The sequence below is a fragment of the Jaculus jaculus genome, chromosome 3 (genome assembly GCF_020740685.1).
Source record: "Jaculus jaculus isolate mJacJac1 chromosome 3, mJacJac1.mat.Y.cur, whole genome shotgun sequence".
Lineage (NCBI taxonomy): Eukaryota > Metazoa > Chordata > Mammalia > Rodentia > Dipodidae > Jaculus > Jaculus jaculus.
The window spans coordinates 176,440,361-176,464,384 of record NC_059104.1 but is presented as its reverse complement, the minus strand read 5'-3'; the positions used below and the strand labels follow the sequence as shown (position 1 = coordinate 176,464,384).

Below are 24,024 nucleotides of genomic sequence, written 5' to 3'. Positions count from 1 at the left end.
TAGAATTCACAATGTAATCTCAGGGTGGCCTCGAACTCAAGGCAATCCTCCTACCTTTGCCTCCCAAGTGCTGGGATTAAAGGCGTGCACCACCATGCCCCGCTACTCTCTTCAATTATTACCATCAGAAAACTTAAGTATAGGGCTAGAGGGATGGCTTAGCAGTTAAGGCTCTTGCCTGCAAAGCCAAAGGACCTAGGTTTGATTCCCCAGGACCCATGTAAGCTGCACAAGGTGGCGCATGCATTTGGAGTTCATTTGCAGTGGCTGGATGCCTTGGTACACCCATTCTCTCCCTCTCTCTGCCTCCTTCTCTCAAATAAATTAAAAAAAAATTAAAAAGAAAGAAAAAACAGGGGTGGAGAGATGGCTTAATGGTTAAGTGCTTGCCTATGAAGCCTAAGGACCTCAGTTCGAGGCTCGAATCCCCAGGACCCATATTATCCAGATGTACAATGGGGCGCACACATCTGGAGTTTATTTGCAGTGGCTAGAGGCCCTGGCGTGCCCATTCTCTCTCTCTCTCTGCCTCTTTCTCTCTCTGTCTGTCGCTCTCAGATAAATAAATAAAATTTTTAAAAGAAAGAAAAAAAATTTAAGTATAGTGTCTCTTTGCAGGGAGGGGGGAAGGAGAGAGAAGATCACAAACCATTCTCTGATATTTGTAGAATTCCAAATTTTTTCAAAGGTAACATTCCTGGGAGGCAAAATATTTGGTAAAAGAATAACAGACAAATTAGTCATTTGAAGTCTCAGGAAAGACACAAGCAAATTCTATCAGGGTCAGGAACACTGAGGATGATTATTAGGAAGGAAATATAGGAGCCAAATTAAGAAACAAATCACTGTTTGGAAAGCACATTTGAATATACCTCAGGGTCCCAGACCCCTCAGAATAGCAGCCCAGCAAAGACAGAACAGCAACCTGGACCAAAGTGACGGGAGGCTCACTGAGACACTGAATAAGAGAAGAGACTCACCTTACAACATGTGGCTGGGGAAAGACAAAACTGGGTGGAAGTGGAGGTCCTCTGAGATAATGAATGTGTTAAGCAACTCCACCTCTGCCTTCAACCAAAAAAACCACCATCCTCTGAAAGGGAGTAATTAGCCTTTTGAGAGCACAGTTAAAGGAACCCTAGTGTGGGCTTGGGTTCAAAATCTACATATCCCCTTACTGGTGAGGACTCTTGAGGACTCCCAAGTTAAACAGAGACAATTCCAGGCCTGCCTTCCAGGATTAACACAGAGGTCAGATGGGCAGGATGTGCAGGAACCCTGCGAATGTGTAATCAGCAGTTCATATTCTCACTGCGTAACTAACACAATCTCAAAACCTCTTGTTAACATTATTTAGTCACTTACTGGCATTTTTTTTCCCCAACCAAACTTCAAAACAAGACACTAATCTATGCTCAGTTTAAACCCACACCATGGAAACCTTGGCTGCTGTACTTGGATGGCAGGACTGGCAAAACTCCACTCCAGGTGGCGAAGCTATAATAAACAAGGGCTCACTGTTCCATCACATCCTCACTGGCTCCACGAGAAAATTCTCCAAATGTTGTGGCTCATCTGGAACTTTTTAAATACTGCTAGATTTCCTCCCTGGTTACAAAATTTTAAAATATCAATATACTCAAAGAATATTTTAAAACTTAAAATTCAAGTTTAAACAATATTACATCAAAGAAAACAAAACTACAGCAGCAAGGTACATAGGTGGTCTCTCTCCACCCACCCATCCCACACAGACTCTGCCACAGGAAAACAAAGCAATTGTCAGATATCCTATAATAATCCTGCTTACTGCCTATATTATTTTTGCTCTTGTTTTGTTTTGTGAGACAGGGACACAGCCCAGGTATTGTAGTCAGGTTTGCACTACTGGCAGAAATCACCCAACCAAGAGCAGTTTTTTGGGGGGAGGAAGGGAGGTTATTTTGGCTTACAGACTCAAAGAGAAGCTCCATGATGGCAGGGGAAAATGGTGGCATGAGCAGAGGGTGGACATCACCCCCAGGCCAACATCAGGTGGACAATAGCAACAGGAGAGTGTGCCCAACATTGGCAAGGGTACACTGGCTATAACACCCATAAAACCACCCCCAATAGTCTCCTGGAGACATAAATTCCCCAATCTCCTTCAGCTGGGAACCTAGCGTTCAGAACACCTAAGTTTATGAGGGACACCTGAATCAAACCACCACACCAGGCTTGCCCAGAACTCACACTGCTGAGGGCTACCCAGAACTCCTGACCCTCCTATCGCCACATCCCAAGCATTGGGATCACAGGTGTGCACCATCACACCTTGCTACCGTCCAATTTTAAACGCTCAACACATGAACATAGTACATCATCCAAAATCTGCCAAATAGAAGACCTATTGGACAGGAAGTGGGGCAGAGGCAAAAGGATTACAGGTTGAGACACATAATCTTACAACTATAACACAAGCTAGCTCACTAATTAGTGAGCAGAACAGCAGCAGGGAAAAAATTAAATTAAAAACACATGAGGGGGCTGGAGAGATGGCTTAGCGGTTAAGCGCTTGCCTGTGAAGCCTAAGGACCCCAGTTCAAGGCTCGGTTCCCCAGGTCCCACGTTAGCCAGATGCACAAGGGGGCGCACGCGTCTGGAGTTCGTTTGCAGAGGCTGGAAGCCCTGGCGCGCCCATTCTCTCTCTCTCCCTCTACCTGTCTTTCTCTCTGTGTCTGTCGCTCTCAAATAAATAAATAAATAATTTAAAAAAAAAAAACACATGAGGGCTGGAGAGATTGCTTAGTGGTCAAGGCGTTTGCCTGAGAAGCTCAGGTTCAACTCCCAAGACCCATGTAAGCCAGATGCACAAAGTGGTACAGGCATCTGGAGTTGTTTACAGCAGCTGGAGGCCCTGGTATGCCCATTCTCTCTGTGTGTCTGTCTGTCTGTCTCTCTCTGTCTCAAATAAAAATCAAATATTTAAAAAAAAAATAACCCTACAACATCATACTGTGAAGTTGAGTATCACACATCAATTTCCATACAATATGACTAAATCTTCTTAAAAACATGTTTGAAGCCGGGCGTGGTGGCGCACGCCTTTAATTCTAGCACTCGGGAGGCAGAGGTGGGAGGATCACCGTGAGTTCGAGGCCACCCTGAGACTACATAGTGAATTCCAGGTCAGCCTGAGCTAGAGCGAGACCCTACCTCGAAAAAAAAAATCATTTTTGAACCGGGAGTGGTGGCGCACACCTTTAATCCTACCACTTGGAAGGCAGAGGCAGGAGGATCACCATGAGTTCGAAGCCACCCTGAGATGACTGACACGGTGAATTCCAGGTCAGCCTGGGCTAGAGCGAGACCCTACCTTGAAAACCCAAAATGAAAACTTAATCTCAAAGAAGATGCCAACTGCAAACAAGGTGACATTAATGTGTAGAAGTGTGGGGGAGCAGGAATGGGCGGCATCATCACCCCAGCCTTTCTTGCCCTCACTTATCCCCTGAGGCCGCGCCCCCAGCTCCTCGGCTCGCCAGTTGAACTTCCGGGGCCCACGCGGCGCACCAACTCAGAACAAAGGTGTCAAGGGAAGGTTAGCGCCACACCTTCTCCAGAATGAACTTGTTCAGGTACGGCATGTAGCCCTGGTTGGAGACGGGCCCCTCGTCATCATCCCGAAAGTGCTCTTCAAGGGCGACGGGGTCGTGTGGAACCTTCAGCACCGTGCACAGGTTATGTGACAGGACCTAAGGAGCAAAAAGAGCAGCTCATTAAAGACACCCACTGCCCACCACGTGACGCCTGGGCTGTGTCAACGCAGCACGCTGCTCTCTTCCCTGAGTCGGGAAAGATGGAGCGCAAACTAGCAAGTAAGGGCCATGACTCAGCTGCCAGCCCCTGCTGGTCACTCCTTCCCTCCAGTTTCCTTTACTTGCAAATAAGTCAATGCTGCATGCCTATTAGAGCCAGGCTCCATGTAAGGTCTGTGAACAAATATCCCCAATTATTTGTTATTAACTAGTCTACATGAAAAAAAAAGGGGGGGGAGGGAAGGGATGGGAGAGAGGGCTCAGGTGGTAAAGTGCTTGCCACACAAGCATGAAGAGCTGAGTTTAGGTCCCCAGCACCCGTGTAAAAGCAAGGCAGGCAGCTGGAGATAAAAGGTACCCAGAGGAGCTGGAGGGGTACAGTTAAGGCATTTGCCTGCAAAGCCAAAGGACCCAGGTTCAATTCCCCAGGACCCACATTAGCACAGGGGTGCACGTATCTGGAGTTCGTTTGCAGTGGCTGGAGGCCCTGGTGCGCCCATTCATTCTCTCTCTCTCTCTCTCTCTCTCTCTGTCAAATAAATAAATTTTAAAAGTGTTTTTAAAAAGTATCTAGAGATTGCTGGCTAGCTAGTCTAGCCAAATCAGTGAGCTCCAGGTTCAAGGAGAGACGCTTTCTCAGAAACTAAAATGGAGAGTGATGGAGGAAGTCACCCAGTGTCAATCCCTGAACTCAATTTGCACCTGCAAACACATGTATGTGCACCTGCACGCACACACACGCCCCACATGAGCCCACATACCTTCAAACGCTGCCCACACATTCACATGCAGAAAAAAATATTAAGGTTTAGTGGTTAAGGCACTGACCTGCAAAGCTAAAGGACCCAGGTTCGATTCCCCAGCACCCACATAAGCCAAATGCACAAGGTGGCACATGTGTCCGGAGTTTATTTGCAGTGGCTACAAGCTCTGGTATGCCAGTTTTCTCTCTCTTTCTCTCTCTCTCCCCCCTCCCTCTCTCAATAGATAAATAAATATTAAGAGAAAGCAAGAGTAAGAAAATTGTGTTTAAGATTAAACTTTTCGAGCTGGGTGTGGTGGTGCTTGCCTTTAATCCCAGCACTCAGGAGGCAGAGGAAGGAGGATTGCCATGAGTTCAAGTCCATCCTGAGACTACAGAGTGAATTCCAGGTCAGCCCAAGCTATAGTGAGACCCTACCTTGAAACCCCCCCTAAAAAAAGAAAGGATATAATATACCAAATATTAACTATTATTCTCTGTGTCCAAGTTCCTTTAAATTTCTATGACATTATTTGGCTGTTTCCACATAAATATAAAAGAACACAGCCAGCCAGGTATGGTAACACGTGCCTATAATCCTCAGCACTTGGGAGGCTGAGATGGATCATGAGATCAGCCTGGGCTACACAGCAAGATTCAGTCCAGTCTGGGCTACAGTGCAAGTCCCTGGCTAAGTATATTCACACACACACCCACCAAGAGAAGAGAAAAAGGAGAGAGGAAGGGGCAGTAGAGGGAGCTATTACATTCCAAAGTGAAATAAGGTGGAAAGCAATTGAGAAACACAGGCTCTACTGGTTTTCAAGTAAATTCAGTAGTGGTTATGAATACTTGTCTCAGCCCCCACCCAGCAGGCTGTACTTAAATTAGGACCCAACAAAAGGATTGTTACTGTTTCGCAAGAACCTAGGTGCACATGGCAATATCAGGCAGAGAATTAGCAATTTGGGCTGCCTCAACTCTAATAAAAAGTAGAAAAGAATACTGGGTGTGGTGGCGCACGCCTTTAATCCCAGCACTCAGGAGGCAGAGGTAGGAGGCTCGCCATGAGTTCAAAGCCACCCTGAGACGACATAGTGAATTCCAGGTCAGCCGGGACTACAGTGAAATCCTACCTGGGGTGGGGATGGGGGCAGGCATGTAAAATAGCCAGGTGTGGTGGCTAGTGACTATAATTCCAGCACGTGGGAAGCCGAGGTAGGAGGATCACCAGCCTGGGGCTATAAAATGAGTTCCAGGCCAGTCTGGACTAGAGTGAAACTCAACCTAAAACTACAAAGAAACAAAAAAAGTGAAAAGTAAAAGTTGAGACCCTCACATATTACTTGTGCATTCTGGACAGGACAAATCCTGGGGTTAAGTGCCAGGCTAAAATACAACCTGTTCTCTTCAACATTAAATATGAAACTACTTAAAGAGTCATATTCATCTCAGTAAACACCTTCAATTTCATTAAGGAAGCCTCTTTTTTCCTGCAGATACATAATTCAGTTAGGATTCTCTATGCCATCTATAAAGGGATCATTTCCAGACCTTCTTGCTAAATTATCTTTGTTTCTCAAAGCTCTATGTGGAAATCCTTCATGTGCTACTAGTTTTTTTGTTTTGTTTTATTTTATTTTATTTTTAATTTTTATTAGCATTTTCCATGATTATAAAAGAATCCCACCCACCCACCGTCCCCACCCCCCAAGGTTCAGGAAACACCGCAGAGGAGGAGCTAGAGAGAATACAAGAGACAGGGCTGTAGAGATGGTTCAGGAGTTAAAGGCACCTGCTTGCAAAGCCTAACAGCCAGCCCAGGATCCCTTCCCCAGTATCCACTTTAAAGCCAAATAGATACACAAAGTAACACATGCAGCTAAAGTTCATTTTCAGTGGCAGGAGGCCCTGCCATGCCCATTCCTTCTCTCTGTCATAATCTCTCTCTCTCTCCCCCTCTCTCTGAACAAATAAAAATATTTTTTTAAAAAGAATGTAAGAAGCCAGGCTTTAATCCCAGCACACACCTTTAATCCCAGCACTCGGGAGGCAGAGGTAGGAGGATTGCCATGAGTTCGAGGCCACCCTGAGACTACAGAGTGAGTTCCAGGTCAGCCTGGGCTAGAGTGAGACCCTACCTCAAAAAGCAAAAGAATATAAGAGCCAGAGAATGATGCTGTGGAAATGTCAAGCATGACATAGCCACTGCACTCATGACTCAGAGCAGCTGTGGTTACCTGCATGAAACTTAACACAAAATTGAGCCTATCAACATTCCACTGTGGTTTGGGGAGAGGCTCATAGGCACAACCCCTCCCTGAGGAGCTGTGGTAGTTAATGGTTCCTGGGGGAGGCAGAGACATTCTCTTCAGTGGTGGAGTAGCCACTGGTTAAGTTACCCATTCTCAGTAAGTAACGCCCCCTCACATACTAATGCAAGTAACCCTAAGAAAACTCAGCAGGTCACAAAAAAAATTATATTTATATATATATATATATATATATATATACATATATATATATATATATATATATATATATATAAAATTTTTTTTTTTGAAAAGAACTCAGGGAGGCCGGGTGTGGTGGCACACACCTTTAATGCCAGCATTCAGGAGGCAGAGGTAGGAGGATCATTGTGAGTTCAAGGCCACCCTGAGACTCCATAGTGAATTCCAGGTCAGCCTGGACTAGAATGAGACCCTACCTCAAAAAAAAAAAAAAAACAAAAAAACTAAGGAGCTGGAGAGATGGCTTAGTGGTTAAGGCACTTGCCTGCAAAGCCTAAGGACTTAGGTTTGACTCTCCAGGTCCCACGTTAGCCAGACGCACAAAGGTGAGGCAAGCACAAGGTCGCACGTACCCACTAGGTGGCGCAAGCGTCTGAAGTTCGCTATCAGTGGCTGAGGCCCTGGAGTGCCAATTCTCTCTCTTTCTCTGTCTCTCTCTAAAACTAAAATAAAAAAGAACTCAGGTTCTATAGCCCCTTGCCCAAAAGTCTAATAATATGCAACATGATGTCAGGTCTCAAAAAAAATCAAAGGCCAGCTGGAGAGATGGCTCAGCCATTAAAGGTTCTTGCTTGCAAAGTCTGACCATCTGGGTTTGATTCCCCAGTACCCACATAAAGCCAAAGCACAAAGTGGTAGATATGTCTGGAGTTTATTTGCAGTGGCAAAAGGGCCTGGTGCATTCATTCGTTTTCTCTTTTTCTTTCTCTCTCTCTCCCCATGCATATAAATAATAAAATACTTAAAAACAAAAAACAAAGTCACAGCCAATGCTCTCTGTATGTGAAGGTAATTAGTTTGACCCATTGGCCCTTAAGAAGATTTTAATTTGAACTAAACTTCAGCATTGGGCAAGACTCATTAAATACAGTGATGACTGAAATCAGGGTAATTTCTTTTTTTTTTTTTTTACATATGTGTGCATGTGGTATATGTGGTATACATCATGTGACGTGTCTGGTTGTATGCCTGCATGTGGAGGTCAGAGCAGAACATCAGGTGACCTCCTCTATCTCTCATCTGCATATTTCCTTAGCTGCCATTCTCTGGTCAGCCTGCCTGACCAGTAAACCCTGTGGTTTTCCAACCTCCATTCCCCACAGGACTGGGGTTACAGACATGCGTGGCCATGCCCAGTTGTTTATGTGTTTACGTGAGAAACCAAACTCAGAGCGACTCAGGCCCTCACGTTGGCAGCACTCTTGCCTGTTGAGTCACGTCCCCAGCTCCAGTGGTAATTTTCTTTTTCTTTGCTTTTTTAATTTTGTTTTTATTTATTTGAGAGAGAGTGTGAGAAAATGGGTGTTCCAGGGCCTCTAGCCGTTGGGTTCTAGGGAATTGAACCTGGGCCCTCTTTTTTCTTTTTCTTTTTTTAATATTTATTTACTTATTTGAGAGTGACAGAGAGAGAAAGAGGCAAAGAGAGAGAGAATGGGCACATCAGGACCTCTGGTTTACGTGGGTCCTGGGGAATTGAGCCTCAAACCAGGGTCCTTAGGCTTCACAGGCAAGCGCTTAACCGCTAAGCCACCTCTCCAATCCTCTTCTTTTTTTCTTTAAAGGTTTATTTATTTCCATGCACATGAGCGTGTGTGCAATAGTGTCTCTTGCCACTGCAGACAGACACTTGAGCCATTTCTTGCATCTGGTTTTACGTGGGTGCTTGGGAACCGAACCTGAGGCCAGCATACTTTGCACCAAGAACTTCTGACCCCTGAGCCATCTTCGCAGCCCTCCAGTAGTAATTTTCTTTTTTTTTTTTTTTATAATTTTTTAATTATTTATTTATTTGAGAGCGACAGACACAGAGAGAAATACAGATAGAGGGAGAGAGAGAGAATGGGCGCGCCAGGGCTTCCAGCCTCTGCAAACGAACTCCAGATGCGTGCGCCCCCTTGTGCATCTGGCTAACGTGGGACCTGGGGAACCGAGCCTCGAACCAGGGTCCTTAGGCTTCACAGGCAAGCGCTTAACCGCTAAGCCATCTCTCCAGCCCCCAGTAGTAATTTTCTTACCCACCTTTCCCTATTTAAAACACACTGGGAGGGAAGGAACACATGACACCAACAATTTGTTGGACCATGGAGAAGACCTGAGCCCCAGGACTGGCAGACTATCTGGGTTTTAGAGGAGCTGGGCTTGAGTCTAACCATTAGAAGGAAAAAGCCCAACACTTAACTCATACTCCATTTCATGAATTCAGCCAAAAAGAACTATAGTGGAAATGGTTCAATGGTTAAAGAACCTGATTATAAACCCTGCTTGCCTGGGATCAACTCCCCAGACACCCACATAAAGTCAGAAGCAAAAACTGGTACAAGCATCTGTTGCTCATTTGCAGCAGCAATAAATCCTGGTGCACCCACGCACACACGTATGTGTGTGCTCGCAAACTTACACAAGTGAAGTTTTAAAAACTAGATTTTTAAATCTTTTTTTTTTGTTTATTTTTTATTTATTTGAGAACAACAGACAGAAAAAAAGAGACAGATACATATAGAGAGAGAATAGGCCCACCAGGGCCTCCAGCCACTGCAGACGAATTCCAGACGCATGCACCCCCTTGTGCATGTGGCTAATGTGGGTCCTGGGGAGTTGAGCCTCGAACCAGGGTCCTTAGGCTTCACAGGCAAGTTCTAAAGCAGGGTCTCCAACCTGACATTTAAAACTAGAAAGTCGGGCTGGAGAGATGGCTTAGCGGTTAAGCGCTTGCCTGTGAAGCCTAAGAACCCCGGTTCGAGACTCAAGTCCCCAGGACCCACGTTAGCCACATGCACAACGGGGTGCACGCGTCTGGAGTTCGTTTGCAGAGGCTGGAAGCCTTGGCGCGCCCATTCTCTCTCTCTCCTTCTATCTGTCTTTCTCTCTGTGTCTGTCGCTCTCAAATAAATAAATTTAAAAAAAAACTATAGATAAATTGTTCATCTTTGTTATAGCTTTTTTTGATTTGTCTTTTGGGTTGTTTGTTTTGCCGAGGCAGGGTCTTGCTCTAGCCTAGGTCGACCTGGAACAGACCCTGTAGTCCCAGGCTGTCCTCGAACTTACAGTGATCCTCCCACAGCTCTGCTGAGATTAAAGACATAGATCACCACATCCAATTTTTTTTCTTTTTTTCTTCCTTCCTTTCCTTTTTTTTTCCTCCTGAGAAAAGGTCTTACTCTGTAGCTCACGCTGGTCTAGCCCTTCAACGCTTGGCATTCCTCCTTAGCTTTCTCCAAGTGATGCTATTAGAGGCCTGAACCTCCAAGGCCTATGCATGTGCATGGAGAGGCTAGAGGAGAATGTGGGGTGGCCTTCTTTCATCGTTCATCTACTATTTCGTGAGATGGGGTTTCTCCTTCAACCTGGAGCTGCTGTTTGTCAGTGAATACCACCTGGTCTCTACCCTCTGTGGACTGGGGTCACAAACATGTTGTCACATCCAGTGCCAAATGAGCCAACAGATGCAATAGTGGCATATCTGTTATGGGGAAACCAGCTGCTCTCTACTTGGACTGGAGGCCAGCTCCATGGGAAGGAATACACGTCTGCTACTGAAAACCTAGCCATAACCCTATGGCAGGGGAAGTCATGAGCCCCGGGGGAGTATTGCCTGGTGGTGTCTGGCTAAATGCATATATTATGTTCACCAAACTGCCCAGTAAGTACTTCTTTTAATGTTCATACATATTTGTGTGTGTGTGTGTGTGTGTGTTCATTATTTATTTATTTGCAAGCAGAGAGAGAGAATGGGCACGCCACAGCCTCTAGCCACTGCAAATGAACTCCAGACGCATGTGCCCCCTTGTGCACCTGGGTTACATGGGTACTGGGGAATTGGACCTGGGTTCTTTGGCTTTGCAGGCAAGTGCCTTAACCCCTAAGCCATCTCTCCAACCCCATATACATATATTAATGCTACTCTCACTTTTGGTTAGAGAAGCTTCTCTTTTCAGATGGTGGTGACCACAGGGATGACTTAAAAGGCACCCTAGTGCTTAGAAAAAGTGAAAGAGGGGTATACAGCATTCAGACATCTCTATCACACCTTCCAAGGCTCAGGGTCCATAGCAGAAGAGGTGATGGAAGTAATATAAGAGCCCAAGGAAGGGTAGGTCTGCTTACAATACAATCTTCCAGGCACTAAATGGCCTGGACATCCATGACCTCACAGTGCCTGGCACTACCTATACAAGGCCAGGAAGAATTCTGCATGCAGTTCAATGAGAGAGAGAGAAATCACCAGTGAAGATACTCAACAGTGGATACTGCAAGCCTTATATTTGGCCAGCCAGGCCAAATGAGCCTACCAGTACAATAGTGGCACATCTGTCATGGTGGAAACCAACTGCCCTCTAATTGGACTGGAGGCCCGCTCCATGGGAGGGAACACATCCCTGATACTGAAACCTTAAAACAGGGGTAGTCATGAGCCCTAGGGGTGTAACGTCTGCTGCTGTCTGGCTAAACGTATATCTATGCTTATCAAACTGCCCAGTAAGTACTTCTCTTAATATTCATACCCTTATATTAATGCTACTCTCACTTTTGGTAAAGAATCTTCTCTCTTCAGATGGCAGTGACCTTGGGATGACTCAGAAGGCATCATGGAGCTGGAAAGAAGTGACAGGAGTGCTCAGCACTGCAATATCTCGATCACACCTTCCAAGGCTCAGGGTCTAATGTGGAAGAGGTGGCAGAAAGAATGTAAGAGCCAAAGGAAGGGTAGGACTCCTTACAATGTGCTCTCTCCAGACGTAAAATAGCCTGGATATGCATGACCTCATAATGCCTGACACTACCTACACAAGACCATCATAAGAGGAGGGAAAGATCATGACATCAAAATAAAAGACTGTTTGAGACAGGGAGGGGATATGATGGAGAATGGAGTTTCAAAGTGGAAAGTAGGGGAAGGAGGGCATTATCATGGGATAGTGTTAATAATCATGAAAGTTGTTAATAACAAAAAAAAAATTGAAAAGAAAGAAAAAGAAAGACCGGGAAGACTAAAAACTCATGAAACCCTAAGTGACTGTTGAGTGCTCAGCACTAAATGAGACATGTCTACAATGCCCTTCAAGGCTTGGGGAACACTGAGGAAGAGGGGACAGAAAGAAGGTAAGAGCCAGAGGATGGCTAAAAGTGCTTTGGAAAACTGTCTTCCAGACAGGAAGTGGCCACTGCCTTCACAATTGCACAGCAGCTGTTACTACCCAGCATAATGTCGGTCCCCCCAACTTTCCATTGGGGTGATGGAAGAAGAAGGTGAAAACTCAAGGGCTGGAGAGATGGCTGAGTGCTTTAGAACACATCAGTTGCAAGCTTGAGGAGGTCTGGGAGACTGCTCAAGTTTGATCCATAAATGGCTGGGCCTGAGATCCAAGGGTAGCAGGAGTTTGGGGCAGGATGGGGGGGGGGGCGCCAGGATCAGGAACAGACTCAAGCTCAAATAAGAACCGGCAGAAGAGCAATGGAGCATGACCTTCAACAATCAGTTCTGGCTACTGTGGACAGGCACATCCCACCACAGGCAAGCACACGCTACGCACGCGCACATGTGTACACACACACACACACACACACACACACGAACAAAAAAGAGATATAACATAAAAGAGGGACTTGTTTGAAAGGAGTTCACTGGAAGGGGGACAGGAGTGGGGCAAAGAGGTGTGTAGGGAGACAAGGAAATGGACGATTATAATCAAAATACACCATATGTATGTATGAAAATATCACTATGAAGGTTTTCTTAAATTTTTTATTTATTTGAGAGTGACAGACAGAGAGAGAAAGAGGCAGAGGGAGAGGGAGAGAGAGAGAATGGGCGCACCAGGGCTTCCAGCTACTTCAAACGAACTCCAGACGCGTGTGCCCCCTTGTGTATCTGACTGACGTGGGTCCTGGGGAATCGAGCCTCAAACCGGGGTCCTTAGGCTTCATAGGCAAGCGCTTAACCACTAAGCCATCTCTTCAGCCCAATATAAAAGTTTTTAAGAGCTGGAGAGATGGCTCAAAGGCTAAGGACACTTGCTCACAAAGCCTGTAGGCCTGAGTTCCATTCTCTAGTGCCCAGGTAAATCCGGATGCACAGTACGACGCATGCTTCTGGAATTTGTTTGCAGTGGCAAGAAGCCCTTGTGTGCCTGTTCTCACCCACTCATTTTCATTACCTCTCTTTAAAATAATAAGATATTTTTACAAGGTGCCAGGCATGGCACTTGGGAGGCAGAGCAAGACTTTACCTCGAAAATCAAAAAAACAGGTTTTTAAAAAAGAAATAAGGAAGTGGGGGGGGGGGGAGGGAAGGGATTACCATGAGATTTTTTTTTTATAATCATGGAAAATGTTAATAAAAATTTTAAAAATGCAAATGTCAAAAAAAAAAAAGAAAGAAAGAAGGGCTGGAGAGACGTCTTAGCAGTTAAGGTGTTTGCCTGCAAAGCCAAAGGACCTCAGTTCAATTCCCCAGGACCCATGTAAGCCAGATGCATAGGGGGTGTACATGTGTCTGCAGTTCATGTGCAGTGGCTGGAGGCCCTGGTGCATCCATTCCCTCTCTCTCTCTCTCTAAATCCCTGTTTATCTCTCACTCTCTCAAATAAATAAATAAATATATAAATAAATAATTAAAAAATAAAAAATAAAAATTTTGAGGACTGGGAAGATGGCTCAGCAGTTAAAGGCACTTACTTGCAAAACTTGTCAGTCTGTGGTTCAATTCCCAAGCCAACCATTATGTGGTTTGCTAAATGCAAAAAATGGTGCAGCCAGCACTTTTGCAAAGGCAAGAAGTCCTGGTGCAACCATACATGCATGCATGCAAATAAACATGTAAATTTAAAAATAAACATGTGGGCTGGAGAAATGGCTCAACAGTTAAAGGCACTTGCTTGCAAAGCCTGATGGCCCCAGGTTTGATTCCCAAACACCCACATAAAATTACATGCACAAAGTGGCACATGTGTCTGGAGTTCATTTCCAGTGGTGGGAGGTCCTGAAATCCTCAGACTCACTATCTTTCTATATTCCTCTTTCTCTGTCTTTCTAATAAATAAATTAAAATATTTAAAATAAATATCTAAAAATAAATTAAAATGTTCAAAATAAATAAGTAAGTGCATTTTTCTTCCTCAAGGTACAGGCTCATTCCATCCCACGCTGACCTAGAACTCACTCTATAGATCCAGGCTGGCCTTAAAATCACAGCAATCCTCCTATTTCTGCCACCTGAGTGCTGGGATTAAAATTGTGCACCACCACACATGACAATAAGTAATTTTTTTTTTTTTTTTTTTTTGTTTTTCGAGTTAGGGTCTCTGTTTAGTACAGGCTAACCTGGAATTCACTATGTAGTCTCAGTCTCGAGGTGGTCTCAAACTCATAACAATCCTCCTACCTCTGCCTTCTGAGAACTGGAATTAAAGGCATGTGCCACCATGCCCAGTTTTTCAATAAGTACATTTTTGATGGCCAGAATATAAACTAATAAAAAGATGGGCAGTTTTCAGAAGACTCCATCTACAGCAACTTGTGCTTTTTAAAGTACAGACAGCAGTCATTGGTTTGCTTTTAGGCACTACACTGAGTGAGGCCAATGAAGAGGTTAAACCAGGGATTTGATGTGCCCCGAATCAGTTCAACATGTTATGACACTGGGATCAGAAGACAGGCCTTCCACTCTGGTCTTTTTTCCACACGATGCGACCTTCCCTCTTTCTGGCAGATAGCCCAGCCTACATAGTAAAGATAACGGCAGATGCATAAATGCTCTTTCCAGAAGGCAGGGCACTCCCTCAATACTGCTAGTCAGCTCCCCGGGATCCAGCACCCCCTAGCAGATGCAAGCTAAACCTAGAAATCTAGAACCATCCCCCCCTCCACACACACACACACACACACACACACACACACACACACACACACACACACTCTTGCCCTAGCACCTGCCTCTGGGGTAAAGTGTTCCAAGAAGCCCTAGTTCTTTCACTAGATGAGAAAGCTGAAAAACAGATCAAACAAAGACAATCAGAAAGAAAAAGGACTACAAGTTCTTAATTTGTAAAAGGAAGGCCCCTGAATCAGTCTAATCAGGGTGTTTGCAAGTTTCTTGAAAAATTTGTATTTATCCCACTTTCAAATGCCTGCTCCTCCAAGGCCATTCCTTTAGCACCCACATGATCGCTAAGCAACTTTGCCCTCCCCTCCATCTGAAGAATAAACCATTGTTAACACGCTCAAAGACCCAGCACCATGCCAGCAAATATCTCTCTGGGTCCTTCATGAAAGTCTGATGCCACCCTGTAGGACCTCTTGATCAAGTGACTAATTAGCCTACTTCTCTGGACTGCTGCTGTTCAGGAATGTGCTATTTAAGCACTTTGCCCCAGTTATCATGAAAATTAAATGAAGGATGTTGAGCGACTAAATGTTTTACCATGCATGACTGTTTTAACACCCACTCTCCTCTCTCCCAAAGATTCAGCGATTCTAAAAGGTGCTGTGACTGTGCCCCCAGTCACAAAGCACTTCCCTTTACAGGATGTGCGACACTAAAAAGAAAAAAAAAAAAAAAAAAAAAGCAGGGTGGGGACCTCTATTCCAGCACACTTATCTGATCCAACACAGTTATAGAATTATAATTCATAATGGGCAATCTTAAAAAAACCATTAACATTCCTGTATGATTTATAGAATTTCAAGATCAGGGCAAATTACCAGAAAATTCTTCCCAACAATGAGGCTGAATGACTAATTTCCTACCATGGCTATGCCCTGCCTGGAGAGCATTGTCTACTAGAAATCCTGCCCCTTTCCACATGGAGTCACGCTCCCCTTCCAGACCCTATCCCTTCTTTCTGCCCAGCCTTGCTTCCTTTCTCTTAAATTATCTTGACTCCATTCAGCCTCAGTAACACCTCATCATCACACATGCCTCTTAATCCGAGCACAGTCAATCACTATCCAAGATACTTTCACCAAATACATCTTCAGTACTGCTTACATTATGTCATCCCCTGGCTTAAAAGTCGTCAAAAGCCTAAAGAAACAGAAACCAAGTGAGTATCTGAGCTCCGTGTGTGCTCAGTCCACAGGCAGGCTCACATTACCTTTCCAGCCTTATTTTATCCAATCCCTCTGGCCAAATCCAGCCAAGCAAGCTTACTCGCCGGACTCCTGGCAAACCCTATGGCACCTCCTTCTCCTGAGGGCACATGAGGAAGGCGCTACCCCTACTCCATTTCTACCTAAGTGGACAAAGTATCACATTCATCTGGATCTCGCTTGCAGAGACATAGGGCCATGGTACATCCATCCTCACTCTCACTCTCTCCTCACAAATAAATAAAAATATTTTTAATAAAACCTGAGGATAAGAAAATAGTAACATTGTTCGCCCGGATATCCATGACCTCACAGTGCCTGACACTATCTACACAAGACCATCACAAGAGGAGGAAAAGATCATGACATCAAAATAAAAGAGAGACTGATTGAAAAGAGGGGAGCGATATGATGGAGAATGGAGTTTCAAAGGGGAAAGTGGGGGGAGGGAGGGTATTACCATGGAATTTTTTTATAACCATGGAAGTTGTTAATAAAAATTTGAAAAAATAAAAATAAATAAATAACAATTATTTAAAAAAATAGTAACATAAAGTATGATGTGTTAACAGAGTGAAACTGTTCACAACTACTACAGAAGACGGCTTCTGGGTCTGTTTGTGTGCTTGTTAGTTTGAGGCAGGTTCCCACACTAGCCCAAGCTGACCTGGACTCACTCTGTAGCCCAGACAGGATTTGAACTCAAGACAATCCTCCAATCTCTGCCTTCTGAGTGCTGGTATTAAAAGTGTGAAAAAAGCCGGGCCACGCCTTTAATCCCAGCACTCGGGAGGCAGAGGTAGGAGGATTGCCGTGAGTTCAAGGCCACCCTGAGACTCCATAGTGAATTCCAGGTCAGCCTGGGCTAGAGTGAGACCCTACCTCGAAAAAACCAAAAAAAAAAAAAAGTGTGGATCGTCAGGCACCCTTTAATCCCAGCACTCAGGAGGCAGAGGTAGGAAGATCTCCGTGAGTTCAAAGCCACCCTGAGACTACACAGTGAATTCCAGGACAGCTGGGGCTAGAGTGAGACCCTACCTCAGAAAAAAAAAAAGTGTGAACCACCACCCCCAGATTTATATGCTTTGATATAGAAGGATGCCTCTAACACAGTGCTTAAGACGGTAAGTCACAAAAGCATACACACAACTTAAGTAAAAAGATATATATGACTCCAAAAATAAAAATAAAAAGGATACATATATCTGGGTATCTTCACATGCATGTGTATGTGCACACTTGCATGTTGGGAAAGGAGTATTAGGAAAGATAGCCACTCAAGCTTGGCACAGTAGTGTGTGCCTGTAATCCTAAAACTTGAGATGCTGAGGCAAAAGAACTGCCAAGACATCAAGGCCAGCCTGAATTAAACAATGAGTTCCAGGCCCGCCTGGACTACAGACTGAGATCCTATCTCACAATAAAGGGAGGGAGAGAAAAATAAGTAAATACAAGAAAGAAAAAGATACATCTTTGGGAGACTACAACTCCAGTACGCTTCTCTGCCTACCATGGGCACCAATGTGCAAAGCTCTTTAAAGAGAGGGGCTGGGGGATGGGAAGGTGGCTCAGCAGTTAAAGGCACTTGTTTGCAAAGCCTGCTAACCGGGTTCAAGTCCCAAACCATCTACATAAGCCAGATGAAAAAAGTGCCACATAGGGGTGGGATACCTTCCAACAAGTTGTTGGCCAGGAAGGCCCCTAATGCTACCAAAAATATTACAGGCCACTCAGGCTTTCGGTTGTCCACCAGAACTAGAAAGTAAGACCCTACTGCTGAACACTGCATACAGGTCACTGAGAAATCAAGCTAGTGTTGAGCCAGAAGCCTCCTCCCTATTAACTAGCTGTCAGGATGTTGGAAAGAGCTCTGCAGCATGAGCCTTTGGGAGGAGAAAAGTCATCAACTATCTTCACCAGTAATGGACACTGCAAGCTTCACAGCTGGCCAGCCAGGCCAAATGTACCAACTGCTGCAATGGTTAACATGTCTGTCTGGAGGCAAACCAACTGCTCTCTGAATAGATGTGAGGCCACTCCATAGGAGGGAAATTATGTCTGGTACTGAAGACCCAGCCAAAAGCCAATGGCTGAGGTCACAAGCCCTAAGGGGGAAACTACTACTGCTGCCTGGCTAAATGGACATATTTTGGCCACCAAACTGACCTTTAAGCACTTATGTTTATGACTACATATTAATGCTACTCTCACTTTTGATTATAGACGCTTCCCTTTTCAGATGGCTGGAGAGACGGCTTGACAGTAAAGGCACTTGCCTGTGAAGCCTAAGAACCTAGGTTCAATTCCCCAGAACCCATGCAAACCAGATGCATGTGTCTGGAGTTCATTTGCAGTTGCTAGAGGCCCTGGCATGCCCATTCTCTGCTTCTCTCTCTCTTAAGTAAATATTGTGAAGCCATAGTGTATATTCTATTACTAGTTAGTGACAGAAACCAGTTGCTCTTCCAGAGGTCAGGGTCAGAAAGAGACGTGGGAGGCGTTAGGCGAGAGAGATCTAAGGTTGTTGGAATGACGGCTCTTTATAGGAAGAGCATAAAGAGAGCTCATGGCTGAAAACTGGGCTTTGGGCAATGTCCAGCTTGAGAGGGTCAAGGTGACACATGTGGTCCCACACAGGCACCTTTGAAGAACTTAGCAAGTGGTATGTCATGGAATCAAAAATGTGAAAAGGGGGCTGGAGAGATGGCTTAGCGGTTAAGCGCTTGCCTGTGAAGCCTAAGGACCCCGGTTCGAGGCTCGGTTCCCCAGGTCCCACGTTAGCCAGATGCACAAGGGGGCGCACGCGTCTGGAGTTCGTTTGCAGAGGCTGGAAACCCTGGCGCGCCCATTCTCTCTCTCTCCCTCTATCTGTCTTTCTCTCTGTGTCTGCCGCTCTCAAATAAATAAAAAAAAAAAAATTTTTTTTTAATGTGAAAAGGATGGGTGGTCCAGATTGCCAAGGGCCAGAAACTTGGGAGGGACCCAGCTATAAGGAAACCTCAGGAGGCAGAAGGTGAGACAGGGTTCAGAGTGAAAAAGGCCACAGGTGAGAAACAGCCGCGGAGATGGGGATGGGGATGGAGACTGGGATGGGGAGGTAAGCCAGACTGGGGAAAGGAGCTGTCCAAACTATACACCATGTACTTGGTCCTAAGAACTCTGAAACATGCTCCAGCCCAGGAAGTACTTCCCCCCACCCCGGCTCGGTCAGGCTCAGCACCCATGCAGCACCATGGGTGCAGACCTCGGGGCTCTGTGGCTCAGCGCACATCTGGAGGCTTGCAGCTCAGCCACCGCCATGCCACGCCCGAGTGGCTGCCTTGTCATGAGGGACTATATGGCTGCCTACAACTACCGCTGGAAAGGGAGATAGATGAGTCAAGATAACCTGATTGGGAGGGGGCAAGACATTAGTGAGGTGACACACATATGGTAGGCTTGGGGATACTGGCAATGTGGATAAAAATTCATTTAAGTGAGCATTTCTGTCTCATATGTTTGTGGGGGTACATGCTATTTTTCCAAATTAAAAAGCACAGCCGGGCGTGGTGGTGCAAGCCTTTAATCCCAGCACTTGGGAGGCAGAGGTGGGAGGATCACTGTGAGTTCGAGGCCACCCTGAGATACCATAGTGAATTCCAGGTCAGCCTGGGCTAGACTGAGACCCTACCTCGAAAAAGCAAAAAAAAAAAAAAAGCACAAAAGGAGGGCTGGAGAGATGGCTTAGTGGTTAAGGCGTTTGCCTATGAAGCATAAGGACCCAGGTTCGATTCCCCAGGGCCCTCGTAAGCCAGATGCACAAGAAGGTAATGTGTCTGGAGTCTGCGGTGGCTGGAGACCCTGGCGTACCCATTCTCTCTATCTGCCTCTCTCTCCCTTTCTGTCCCTCTCAAATAAATAAGTAAAGAAATAATTTTTTTCCGTCAATAAGAAATTTACTTTTTAAAAAATCCGAATGCTGGCATTGTCTAGAAAAATTTAACAGGTTTATTTATAATTGTTATAAAGTTGAGCTGTTGAAACTTGTTCACTGAAACATTTTGACTTGCCTTAATGCTTTACATCCCCATATTTATATTAAAAATCCACACACATATGAAAATAAGGATTCCTGTCCCCTAGTTTTCCACTCACAATCATATACTTAGGTACCTTCTGACCCCATGGGAAAAAATATCTAGCATTCAGAACTACTAATAACAGGAAGACAAAAAAGTTTTTTTGAGAATCAAATGTTTCCCATCATAGTGGACTCTTGCGCATGCTCCCACACACGCGCGTGCTAGCTGGGTATCTTTGGGCATAACTGTTACACGTTTGGCACGGATAGCACACAGGTTGGTATCTTCAAAAAGGCCAACCAGATAGGTCTCACATGCCTCCTGCAGAGCACCAATAGCTGCACTTTGAAAGGCAGATCTGTTTTGAAATCCTGAGCAATTTCTCACACCAGATGGTGGAAGGGCAGTTTGTGAATCAGAAGTTCAGTGGACTTCCTGGAGAGCCACAGTACCAGGCCTGTAACGATGGGGTTTCTCCACCCCTCCAGCAGAGGGCGCACTCTCAAGAGCTGCTCTTTCCCAGGGCTTCACCACAGTGGATTTGTGGGCAGTCTGCTTTGCACTAGCCATGGTACAGAGACCTCCTCACCTACCCCTCTTCTCCTGCGGCTGCAAGCTCAGGGAGCTAGAGGCGGCGCTGGCATCAGAGAGTGGCGGTGACAGCAGCAATAAATAACATTTTTTAAAAAAGGAAAAAGCATAGTAAAGAGGAGACATAAAGGGTAGAGAAAGGAAGGGAGGAGGATACTTAATAGGTTGATATTGTATATATGTAATTACAATGATTGTAATGGGGAGGTAATATGATGGAGAATGGAATTTCAAATGGGAAAGTGTGGGGGTGGGGAGGGAGGGAATTACCATGGGATATATTTTATAATCATGGAAAATGTTAATAAAAATTAAAAAAAAAAAAAAACGTGTACCATTAGGAGCTCTGAAGCAGATTAGCTGTAGGGGAACCCTCCCTGGGTAGAAATGCTACACAGTCATTCCTGGGCCCTAAAAGTAGCTGGAGGCTGTCAGCTAACCACAGTCTTCAAAAGTTGTTCTACATTGGGAAAGTAAGAAGAATACTAACGGAGCTTTCCTGCTCCTCAACGTTGGCTTTATTTACCCCTGGATTACTAAATTTAGTAGCCTACTGGGTACTATGGTAACATAACAAATGCAGAAAGAGAGGGGTCACTGAATTTGCAAATCAGTTTTTTTTGGAAATGGCCACTAGCTGATGTGAGGCAGGGTTGTTGGGAGTCTCTGCGTGGAGACCTAATAGAGCCATGAGGATGAACCATGGATTGCAATGGAAAACCCAGGATTTTACTAGCTGCCAAAGAGAGCTGCAGACGTGGGATGTTGTCTTTCCCTGGCTGTGGTAATTTGAACCCATGTCCCCCATAGACTGAGGCATTTCATTAAAGTTTGTAACTGGCTGGAGGAGACATCACTGGGAGTGAATCCTGGGGTCCAGCACTAAAGTGTGTTTGGGAGAAGATCTGATTTCCATCCCAAAGGATGCAGAGGTCTGAGCTCTGCCTGGGTCCCTGCTGCAGGCCTGGACTTGCTGCTTTCTGGTATTTTCTGGCTGGTGGTTTCTCTCTCTGCCTGGATTTATAAATGGGGAGCCAGCTTCTTCTGCCATATATGGAACTTCCCCAGACCTGTAAGCTTGAAATAAATCCCTTCCTTCCATAAAGCGTGTCTGGTTTGGATGTTCATCCCAGCAACTAGAGCTGTGTACTGCAGAGAGGGTCACTGAATTTGCAACAGAGTTTTTTGGAAATAACCATCAGGTGATGAGGCAAGATTGTTGGGAGGCTCTGCATGGAGACCTGATGGAGCCATGAGGATAAACCATGGATTGCAGTGGAGAACCCCAGATTTTACCAGACACTAAAGAGAGCTGCAGACTTGGGATAGAATTTTCCCAGGCTATGGGCAGCCCAGCTGGAGAGGCAGAATTGGAACCCCAGAGACTTTGTGACTAGTTAGAGATGTCAGACTTGGAGTGCCAGGATTTTATGCTTGCCCTGTTTGTTTGTTTGTTTATTTTTCCTTAAATTTATTTATTTATTTGAGAGAAAAAGAGAATGGGCACACCAAGGCCTCCTGCCATTGCAAACAAACTAGAAACACATGTGCCACTTCATGTGTCTGGCACTACATGGGTATTGAGTAATTGAACTCAAGCCATCAGGCTTTACAAACAGGCATCATTAACTTCTGAGCCATCTCACCAGCTCCTCTGTTTTCTAAGATCTTGCATCAGTTCAATCTTTTCTTGCTTTACCCAATGCCATCTTTGGTAGTGTGAATGTTTACTCTGTGCCATTATGTGTATGTAACTTGTGTCTTGGTTTTGCAGCCTCGCAGTTAAGATTCTTTGGACTATAGGGATGTTTGAACAGTGTCAGGATTGATAAAACTATGGAGGCTTTTAAAGTTGAACTCAACGCATTGCATTTTACATCACAGATTATCATGAGTTTATAGGGGTCAGGGGTGGGATATGGTGGTTTCAATCAGATATCCCCACTGAATGCTTGGTCCCTGGCTGATGGCGATTTGGTAGGTGGAGCCTTGATGGAGGAGGTGCATTATTGGGGGCGGGCTCAGGGGCGTTACAGCCAGCTCCTCTTTGCCAGAACTCAGCTCACTCTCCTGCGGCTGCTTTCTCCCTGCCATGGCGAGGAGGTGATGCCCAGCCTCTGCTGGAGCCATGCTTTCCCTGCTATCCAAAACAGGCCACCACCCTGTGTACCACCATTCCCTTAACAAAACTATGAAATCTCTTCTTCACTTCCAACCAATACCAATTCCTCTCTCTCTCTCTCTCTCTCTCTCTCTCCTTTTTCTTCCTTAAATATAGAATCACCACATGCAGCTCGATCCTGTCTTAAGTAAGGTGGAAGGAGAGAACCAGGGTTGTCCTCTGGCCTCCACACCTATGAGTGTACATATGTCTCTCACACACAAGAAACAACAGAAAGGGGGTTCTGGGAATGGGTGGTAGCTCACACTTTTAATCCCAGTTCTCAGGACGCTGCGGAATGAGAATTACCATGAGTTCAAGGCCAGGCTGGGCTTGAGTGAAACTTGGCATCAAAACAAGGCTGGAGAGATGGCTCGGCAGTTAAGGTTCTCACCTGCAAAGCCTAATGACCTGAGTTCAATTCCCCAGTACCCACATAAAGCCAGGTGCACAGTGGCACCTGCATCTGGAGTTCATTTGCAGGGGCTGGGGAGCTCTAGCATGGCCACTCTCTCTCTCTGTCTTTCCTTCTCTCTCTCTCTCCCCCTTGCAAATAAATAAAAATATTTAATAAAAATATACATGTATACATACACACATACAGATATGAAAAATATTTACAAAGACATTCTTTTGTTTGTTTGTTTATCAAAGTAGGGTCTCACTCTAGCCCAGGTTGACCTGGAATTCACTCTGTATTCTCAGGGTGGCCTCGAACTCACAGCGATCCTCCTACCTCTGACTCCCGAGTGCTGAGATTAAAGGTGGGCGCCACCACACCCAGCTTACAAAGACATTCTTTTCGAGACAGGACTTTCTATTGTAACCAAGGCTAGTTTCTGATTCTCAATCTTTTCTATCTCCATCTCCTGAGTGCTGGAATTATAGACATGAGCCAACATCATGCCTGGCTTACAAAAATTTAGTAGACTCTCTCATGATTCTAAGCCCCTAAGTTTTGGTTTGGTTTGGTTTTTCAAGGTAGGGACTTAGTTTAGCCCAGGCTGACCTGGAATTCACTATGCAGTTTCAACTCAGAGCAATCCTCCTACCTCGGCCTACTAAGTGCTGG

The 24,024-nt window shown here is 45.2% G+C and overlaps 1 protein-coding gene across 1 annotated transcript in view; it reads right to left on the bottom strand.

Moving 5' to 3' along the window:
• Swap70 (switching B cell complex subunit SWAP70) overlaps positions 1 to 24,024 on the bottom strand; it is an 80,695-nt gene that overhangs the window by 51,718 nt on the left and 4,953 nt on the right. Inside the window, exon 2 of the mRNA XM_004650873.3 lies at positions 3,594 to 3,734. Within this exon, the coding sequence (XP_004650930.1) occupies positions 3,594 to 3,734 (141 nt within the window). The remainder of the gene's footprint in view (positions 1 to 3,593; positions 3,735 to 24,024) is intronic.